The sequence below is a fragment of the Tupaia chinensis genome, unplaced genomic scaffold, assembly GCF_000334495.1.
Source record: "Tupaia chinensis unplaced genomic scaffold, TupChi_1.0 Scaffold142100_1, whole genome shotgun sequence".
Taxonomy (NCBI): domain Eukaryota; kingdom Metazoa; phylum Chordata; class Mammalia; order Scandentia; family Tupaiidae; genus Tupaia; species Tupaia belangeri.
In genome coordinates this window covers 755123-764157 of record NW_006201951.1, presented here as the reverse complement: position 1 = coordinate 764157, position 9035 = coordinate 755123, and the positions used below count along the sequence as shown (strand labels likewise).

General features: G+C 57.0%; 1 protein-coding gene across 1 annotated transcript in view; it reads right to left on the bottom strand.

Annotated features, from left to right (window-relative positions):
• The window catches only part of DPP7 (dipeptidyl peptidase 7), a 3900-nt gene extending 1284 nt beyond the window's left edge, over positions 1-2616 (bottom strand). Inside the window, 10 exon segments of the mRNA XM_014582057.2 lie at positions 44-200; positions 277-395; positions 787-847; positions 938-1104; positions 1187-1268; positions 1341-1476; positions 1821-1941; positions 1944-1980; positions 2049-2188; positions 2263-2616. Of these exon segments, the coding sequence (XP_014437543.1) occupies positions 44-200; positions 277-395; positions 787-847; positions 938-1104; positions 1187-1268; positions 1341-1476; positions 1821-1941; positions 1944-1980; positions 2049-2188; positions 2263-2479 (1237 nt within the window). The 5' untranslated portion in view covers positions 2480-2616.
• Positions 2617-9035: the final 6419 nt, after the last annotated feature.

Here is a 9035-nt window from a genome sequence, read left to right as displayed (position 1 = left end):
CAAGAGGCCGGTCCACAGCCAGACCAGCCACCGCCCCCCTTACCACCCCCCCAGAAGCTGGTCCGCAGCCAGTCGTGCCGGGGCCACACGCCCCACGTGTCCAGGCAGTACTGCCTGCGCTGCAAGTCGGTGAACGGGAGGGCAGGGAACATGTCGGTCACGTTGTTGCTGGAGAAGGTCAGGTTGATCTCGGTGCAGGCCTGTGAGCCCCCAGGGTCAGTGCAGCACATGCCACCCCCACCGCCCCACCCGGCCCCGGGCCCCTGGCACCCGCACCTGGTAGTCCCAGGCCTTGGCATCCGGGCCGGTGCCGCAGCCCGTGGGATCGGAGCAGCTGCGGTACTGCCGGTAGATGTCGTAGCACGGCTCGGTGCCCGAGGAGTTATAGACCAGCCCTGGGCAGGGGGCGTGCTGGGCTAGGGCTGCGCAGACCCCACCAGCCTTTGCCCTGGGAGGGCCCCACAGGGGCCCTGAGGTGCCCACGCCCAGGGAGGAGTGCCCTGGCCCCGGACTCTGTGAGGCCCACACACCCAGCCCCAGCCTCTGGGAATCCTTGCAGCCCCACACACCCTGAGGCCCAGTGGGCGGCACCCCAAGCCCACCAAGCCACACACAGAGGTGGGAGTCCTCCGGTGGCTGCTCCTACCCCAGGCAGGGCTGTTGGGGTCAGGTTGGGCACCTAGTTCAAGGCCCAGATGGGGCAGGAAGCAGAGCCCTGCAAGGGCCGCAGACCCTCGCTCTGCACTCTCTCCCCTCCACCCCCCAGCCCAGGGCACAGAGATGCACCTGTCAGGGCTCGCAGTCCGGGGATTGGCTGTGCCTCCCTCAGCAGCCGGGCACAGCCCACCTGGAGGAGGAGCCACGGGCATCTGAGCCGGCTGGCCGCTCCACCGCCGCCGTCCCAGCTGTCTTCACCAGTGCCCGTGGGGTACCTCACCTTGACCGGGTGGGCGGGGAAGTGCCCCATGAAGCTGGTGGGGTATGGGTAGTCCATCATGGCCAGTACCGTGAAGGCGTTCCGGGCGAACGCGAAGAGCTGTGTCAGGTCCCTAGGGCCCGAGAGTGGCTGGCAGGTGCCGAATTCCCGGCTGACTGTTTCATGGGCTGCAGCAAAAGAGCAGGGGGAGGCTGGGAGAGGCGGTGGGCGCTGGCCAGGTGGCGGGCACGGCGTGGCAGTGGGCCTCACCTCCCTGTAGGAACAAGTCCTTCATCTGCCGGAAGGCCTCCCGCACGCCCTGGGCACACTCGGGACTCTGGCTGGTGAAGTCCTGGAGAAAGCCCTCTGCTGTCGCTGTGGCCACTGTCCCGGGCCCCCCAGGCCACCCTGGACCCTCGCTTACTGTGGTGACGTCCCGGAAGAATTGGTAGGAGTCGCCAAGGCCTGCGACAGCTATGACGGGGGCACTGGCGGCCAGTGCCCCTGCCACCAGGTGGGGGTACTTCATCCTCAGGTAGGCGCTGAGCATCCCCCCGTAACTAGGGGTCACACGGGTTACAGCTGGGCCCTTCTTGGAGTCAGCGCCCCCACCACCAGGTGGGGGTACTTCATCCTCAGGTAGGCGCTGAGCATCCCCCCGTAACTAGGGGTCACACCGGTTACAGCTGGGCCCTTCCCGGAGCCACCCTTGGGTTCAGGCCAGCAGCCCCAGCCCTGGGCTCCCCCTGAGGATCCGGGCTGGTCCTGACCCTCCCACCGGCCTCGTCCTCCCTCAGAGGCCCCATGCCCCCTGGGCTCCCAGGCGGCCGTGACCTGGGTGGGCACAGGGCGGAGGGCCAGGGCTCGGGCGCGCTGGTGGCCTTCCTCCGCAGAGAGCGCGCACCTGCCTCCGAAGGCGACGGCGGGGGTGTCGTGGGCCCCCAGGTCCCGCCGCAGCGCCTGCAGCAGCTCTGCGAAGTCGGCCAGGGCCTGCTCGACCGTCAGCAGCTCCGTGCGCCCGCGCTCGACTGCTCGCCGAAGGGCAGCGACCGGCCGTAGTAGCGCTGTGGGCGCAGGGACGCCGCTCAGCCCCCGCCGGCCTCCCGGGGCGCCCTGCCCCAGCGCTACCCACGTGCTCCGCGAAGACCAGCAGGGCCGCCTGCTGCGCCGCCAGCTCTGCCAGGAAGCCCGAGTTGTTGGCGAAGGTCCATATGTCGCCCTCGTTCCCCGTGTAGAAGAAGATGGGCCCCTCGCCGCGTCTCCAGAACCTGTCTGTGGGCGGAGGTGGGCGGTGGGCGGTGGGCGCAGCGGGGCGCGGGGAGCCCGGGCTGAGCCAGGGGGCGCACCTGACACTAGGACCCGCTGGCGGAAGGTTCTGTTGCCGAATCTCTCGAAGTTGAAATGGTCCAGGAGCTGGTCAAAGTACCTCTCCCGGAAGTCGGGGTCTACGGCCCCGCGGGCCTGGCGCTCGCCACCGGCGGTCAGCAGCAGCCCCAGCCCCAGAAGCAGGACTGGAGCCCCAGGAGGGGCGAGCCCGCCGGAGACCCGGAGCTGGGAGCCCATGGCTTTGCCGGCCGGCGCAGTCAGCCACTGTAGCAGGGTCACATGACAGCCTCACATGACAACCCTGGCGGCCATTGCCCCTCCCCACAGGCCGGCTTCCCTCCTCCTAAGCTCCAGAGGTTCTTAGATGCCCTCCGACCCCCATAGAGACCGTCGCCATGGGGACCCATGCAGCAGGCCCCGCCGGAGCGGGAGAGCTGGGCCAGCTGAGGTTGGTGACTGCTCCCCTGAGCCAAAGAGGTGGAGGCCTCCAGCTTGGCCCCCTGGCTCATCCCAGCGTGGCCCTGGCCACGCTGCAGCCGCTTCCTGCCACTGCTCACTCCCCTGCTCCGGGTGGCCCAGACGCCCCGGCCCCAACATTGCCGCTGGAAGTGGGGCCGCGGTAGGGAGCAGAGGGACAGCCCTGTGTGGTGCCCAGTTTGGCAGGAGGAATGAAGCTCTTCAGCCCCTGAGAGTCGGGGTCGGCGTACACTCTGACTCGCCGGAGGGACGACTGTTTATTCAGGGAGGAAAAGAGAAGTGGCTGTAGCCGGGAACAGACGGGAGCAGCACCAGAGCCACACAGAAGCAAGCAGCAAAGCGGCTCGGGAAGCGTGGGCTGCTCGGAGTCCCGGCACTGCCGACTGAGAAGCCGTGGAGAAAGACTGGGAAGGCCAGCGCTCAGAGGCTGCGTCCTGCCCTCCCTGGGCGGCAGCTCTGCTTCTGCCAGGTCTCCTTGGCTAGTGCTCAAACCCTCTAGTTATGTTTTTTAATTTGCCAGAGGACACGTGGGCTTCCCAGAGAGCACACACCCCCACGGGGGGGATGGCCACGCCTAATCTGCTCCATCTGGCCTGGTGCTCGGGCTGCGGGCTGTGCAGCATCACCTGCTCCCCAAGCACCTCACACCCCAGAAACCGTTGCCGGGAGCAGTACCTACTTCCTCTATGCTGCATGTTATTTTTTTTTAGAGACAGAGATTTTTGCTATAGGGCGGGTGTACTCGCCAGAGAGAGAGAGACAGCAAGAAGTCGCCCTGGGGATGGCCACACCACAGTCACTCTCTGCTCTACCGTGATTGGGGCTCGTGCATGCGCCCAGCCTGCACTTTTGTTTCTGCAGTGCCTGCATGGCATCAGCCAGTTCTCCAAGGGCGAAGGGTCAAGTGTGAGAGCCAGTGTGTCGGCACTCTAGTCCACACGGCTTAGCAGTGCTGGTTTTCAGGCCTGTGCGTGGACTAAAGAGGCATTTAAGAATTACATTATGGGGACTAGCAGTTAGCGTAATGGCTATGTCGCTGAACTCCCATGTAGCCAACCATGGTTCGAGTCCCGGGCCCAGTGGCTTAAACTCACACCAGGCGTGTGTGTGCGTGCCCAAAATCCCGAGAGGAGAATGGAGGAGGAGGGATAGTGGTGTGGCCATCCCCCCGGGGGATGATTCTCGCTTTCTGTCTCTCTCTTTCTGGTGAGCGCATGCGCCCTATAGCAAAAATCTCTCCCCCCAAAAATTACATTATGGCCTTTGGCCAGCACCATCCCCCAGTAATTCACCAAAATGATGAACACGAAGGGAAAGTGAGGCACTGGATAGATGTGTTCTCTAGGGTTTTATTTTTTAAATTATTTTATTTAACTTTATTTATTAATATTATCATTGTTTTCCGGTTTGATCAGAGAGAGACAGAGAGAGGGGAAGTGAGAAAGCAAGTCACCAGGTTCGGGACTTGAACCACAGTTGGCCATGTGGGAGTCCAGCGCCTTTAACCACCACGCCATCTGCCGGCCCCTCTATAACCTTTAGAAAGCATGGAGGGGTCCTTTGGCAACACATAGGAAATCTACGAGGAAGGCGGTATTGTCGACATCACGGGAATGGGAACTGTTCAAAAGGAGAGGCCCACAAACGTGATCACGGCAACACTGACGCGTCCACATCCTTACCCAGCACGGTGCTGGCCTCCCTGTAAACTAACAAGCCAAGAGCTCTTGCCCAGAGAGTGAATGTGCGAACTGAGCATATTAAGTATGCTAAGCGCAGAGAGAGCTTCCTAAAACGTGTGAAGGAAAATGACCAGAGGAAGAAGGAAGCCAGGGAGAAAGGGACCTGGGTCCCACTGAAGCGCCACCTGCCGCACCGGAGAAGCCACTGTGTGAGAGCCAGTGCAAAGGGGCCTGAGCTTCTGGAACCTGTTCCCTATGGATTCATGGCATGATGGGTGTTAAAAATAAACTAACCTGGCACCAGCAGGTAGTGTAATGGCCACGTCGTTGGACTCCCATGTAGTCAATCGTGGATCGAGTCCCGGACCCGGTGGCTTAAACTCACGCCGGGCGCGTGTGCGTGCATGCCCAAGATCCCAAGAGGAGAATGGAGAAGGGATTGCTGCGTGGCCATCCCCCTGGTGGGTGATTTCTCCCTTTCTGTCTGTCTCTCTCTCTTTCTGGTGAGCACACATGCTCTACAGCAAAAATCTCTCCAAAGGGAACCAGCAGTTAGTGTAATGGCTATGTCGCTGGACTCCCACGTAGTCGACCGCGGTTCGTGTCCCGGACCCGATGGCTTAAAACTCACTGGATATGTGTGCATGTGTGCCCAAAATCGTCTGGCGAGCGTACGCGCCCTACAGTGAAAATCTCTCAAAAAAAAAAAAAAAAAAAGAATAAAATCTCTCCAAAGAAAATAAACTAAGGAACCTACAGTCTATGGGAAAAAAGAAAAAGAAACATTACTTTTTTTTCTTAGGTTTTTGTCATAGATACATGTGCTCATTGGAGAAGAGGAAGAGAGAAAGCCGGGGAGATGGCCACGCTGCAATCCCTATGGCAAAAATTGAAAAATTTTAAAAATGATCAGAGGGGACCACCAGATGGCTTAATGGAAATGTCACCTAATTCCCACGTGTCAGTGCAGTTCCAGCAAAACTCATGCCTGCTGCAGGTGCATGCCCAAATCCCGAGACGAGAACGGAGGAGAAGAGATTGCAGTGTGGTCACCCCCTGGGGGGTGATTTCTCGCTTTCTTTCTCTTTCTTTGTCTCTCGGGCAAGTGCACAAGCCCTATAGCAAAAATCTCTCTTTAAAAAAATGATTTTTTTTCGAAGGATAGTTGCTGTTGTTTGTTTGTGGGTTTTTTTTGTTGTTGTTTTGTTTTTTAGAATAATTTTATTTAACTTTACTTTTAATTTGACCAGAGAGGGACAGAGCAAGAGAGAGACGGAAAGTGAGAAAGCAAGTCACCAGGTCTGAGACTCAAACCGTGGTCACCCATGTGAGAATCCACAGTTCTTTTTTTTTTTTCCTCCTTTTTTTTTTTTTTTTTTGGAGAGGTTTTTGCCATAGGGCGCGTGCGCTCGCCAGACAGACAGAGACAGAGAGACAGAAAGTGAAAAATCACCCCCCAGGGGGGATGGCCATGCCGCAATCGCTTCTCCTCCATTCTCCTCTCGGGATCTTGGGCACACACGCACATGCGCCCGGCATGAGTTTTAAGCCACCGGGTCCAGGACGCGAACCGCGGTCGATTACGTGGGAGTCCAGCGACATAACCATTACGCTAACTGCTGGTCCCGAGTCCACCGTTTTTAACCACCACGTCACCTGCCGGCCCGTCTCACAGAGTTTTATATCGACAGTTTCAGCGTTGACAATGAGGTCTATGACCCATTTTGGGTTCATTTTATTTGTGTAATTGCCAAGGGGCAGGCGATCTCATCGGAGAGAGACGGAGAGAAAGTAAGTGCCTTACAATGGAGCGATTTCTTCTACTCCCCTGAGTTACTTTTGTTTCATTGTTTTTATTTTTATTGCCAGAGGATGCATACACTCGTCAGAGGGAGAGAGAGAGGGGGGCCAGCAAGTGGCATGGTGGTTATGGTCCTGGACTCCCACGTGGCCCGCCACAGTTCGAGTCCTGGACCTGGTGGCTTAAAGGCCATGCTGTGTGTGTGTGTGTGCACATGTGCCCAGTCTCAGGAGGAGAAGGGACTGTGGCATGACCACCCCCCCACGAGTGGTTTCTCATTTTCCCTCTCACCGTCGTTCTCTCTGTCTCTCTCTAGCAAAAGTGTATGCCCTCTGGCAAAAACCAAAAAAAAAAAAAAACGAGAGAGAGAGGAGAGCCCCCAACAGGCTAGTGTGCCAGAGAGACAGAGACAGAGAGAGGGAAAGCGAGAAGTCACCCCCAGGGTGCACGTGTGCTCATGTGTCTTCTCAAGCTGCCGGGCCTGGGCTTGAACTGTGCGCTTGGCTGTGTGGGACCCAGTGCCTTAACCACCACATTACTTACTGGCCCACATCACAATCCTTTTTTCTCTGTTTCTCCATTCTGCCAAGATTGGGGGCACACCCATATGCACCTGGCATAGTTTTCAACCACCGGGACTGGGATTTGAACTGCAGTCAGCCATGTGGGACCCAGGTTTCCACGCACAACACTTGGCCGCCAAGCTGCGGGGCTGGCCGACCTTGAGTGTGTGTGCTAGTTTTGCATGCCATGAGACGAGGGGTAAACTCCTTCGTGTGTATGTATCCAACTGACTCAGCACTACTTGTTGAAAAACCCAGCAAAAATCTAAAAGTGACATCGATTTGGGATCCAGTTCTTTGGCCTCATGGTGGGGGCTGGATCTCAAATGGCAACTGTGGTTTGAATCCTGGTCCCGGCAGCTTAAGGAGCACCTGTCCCCGAGTGCCCAAGGTCCTAAGAGGGTAGGAAGCAGAGAAGAGGGTCTGCCGTGTAGCCGTGCCCCATTGGGGTGCTCTAGCAAGTGCTCGTGCCCTCTGATAATTGTTTTTATTTTTGTATTTAATTAATTTGCTTTTATTTAAATTAATTAATTTAGTAGATTTAGTTATTTATTTAACTTTATTTATTATTATTATTTTTAAAATTTGACCAGAAGGAGACAGAAAGTGAGAAAGCAAGCTGTGAAGTCTGGGGCTCCAGCCGTGGTCAGCCACGTGGGAGTCCAGCACCTCCACCACCACGCTGCCTGCTGGTCCCTACTGACTTTTTTAAGAGACTTTTTGCTATAGGTTATGTGTGCTCACTGGAGAGACAGGGACAGAAAGCAAGAAGTCACTCCCGGGGGGGACCAGTAGTTGGCATAATGCTCTGTCACTGGACTCCCGTGTAGTCGACTGTGGTTCAAGTCCCGGACCCGGTGGCTTAAACTCATGCTGGGCACATGTGCGTGTATGCCCAAGATCCCGAGAGGGGAATGGAGGAGAAGGGATTGTGGTGTGGCCATCCCCCCTGGGGGGTGATTTCTCGCTTTCTGTCTCTCTGTCTCTCTCTGTCTGTCTGGCGAGCACACACGCCCTATAGGAAAAAATCTCTCTCAAAAAAAAAAAATGTCACTCCGGGGGCATGGTCACACCACAAACCCTCCTCCGTTCTCTCTCAGGATTTGGGCACACGCACACACACCTAGCGTGAGTTCTGAGCTGCGGGGCCCAGGACTCAAACTGTGCTTCACTGTGTGGGAGTCCAGCAGCATAGCCATGCTGCCATCTGCTGGCCCCAAACAGCCCATGTTGTTATGGAGTGCGGCGTGAAGGTGTTGTAGATGTGCTACCAATAGCCGAGTCACCGAAGGAAACGAGTTTGTCAGAGTTGGAAACACTGGAGGCCAGCAGGTGGGTAAAGTGGCTAGGTTCCGAATGACTGAGTGGTTCAAGTCCTGGACCCAGGGGTTGAGAAAACATGCCAAGAGTATGTGCCCAGAATCCTGAGGAAAAAATGGAGACGAGATTAGGGCGTTGCCCGCTCCGGGCTGCTCTCTCCCTGCCCCCCACCCCTCTATTTCTTTCTCTCTATGGAAAGCGCACTCACCCTGTAGCAAAGCTTTTGTTTTGGCTTTTTGAGTTTCACTAATTTTTTTTTTTTGAGAGGTTTTTGCTATAGGATGCATGTGCTCGCCAGACAGAGAGAGACAGAGAGACAGAAAGTGAGAAATCGCCCCTCAGGGGGGATGGCTACGCTGCAATCTCTTCTCCTCCATTCTCCTCTCGGGATCTTGAGCACACGCACACGCGCCCAGCGTGAGTTTAAGCCACGGGTCCAGGACTCCAACTGTGGTCAACTATGTGGGAGTCCAGCGACATAGCCATTACACTAACTGCTTGTCCCATGGTTTTTACATTTTTAAACTGAACAAAAATAAAGTGTGCAGGACCAGCAGGTGGCGTGGTGGTCAAGGTGCTGGACACTCCCACATGGCCGACCATGGTTCAAGTCCTGGACCTGGCGACTTGCTTTTTCACTTCCCCTCACTCTCTCTCTCTCTCTGGTCAAACTAAAATAAATGGATGAATGAATAAAATTAAATAAATAATTATTAAATAACTAAATAAAGTGTGCCCTGGCCCAAGGGCGAAGAGACCTGGTACCCCGAGGGGAAGGGCCGTGCGCCGGGAAGGGAGGACAGGGGAGCGGGGTCGGTGGACTGGTGTCTCTGCTGCAGACCGCGGCCCGCAGCCGTCCGGGCTCATTCTTTCCCAGGGGAGGCCAAGCCCGGGCTTCAGCTGTGAAGCGCCCGTGGTTCGAACTCGCCTCTCCTGCCAACCCTGGCTGC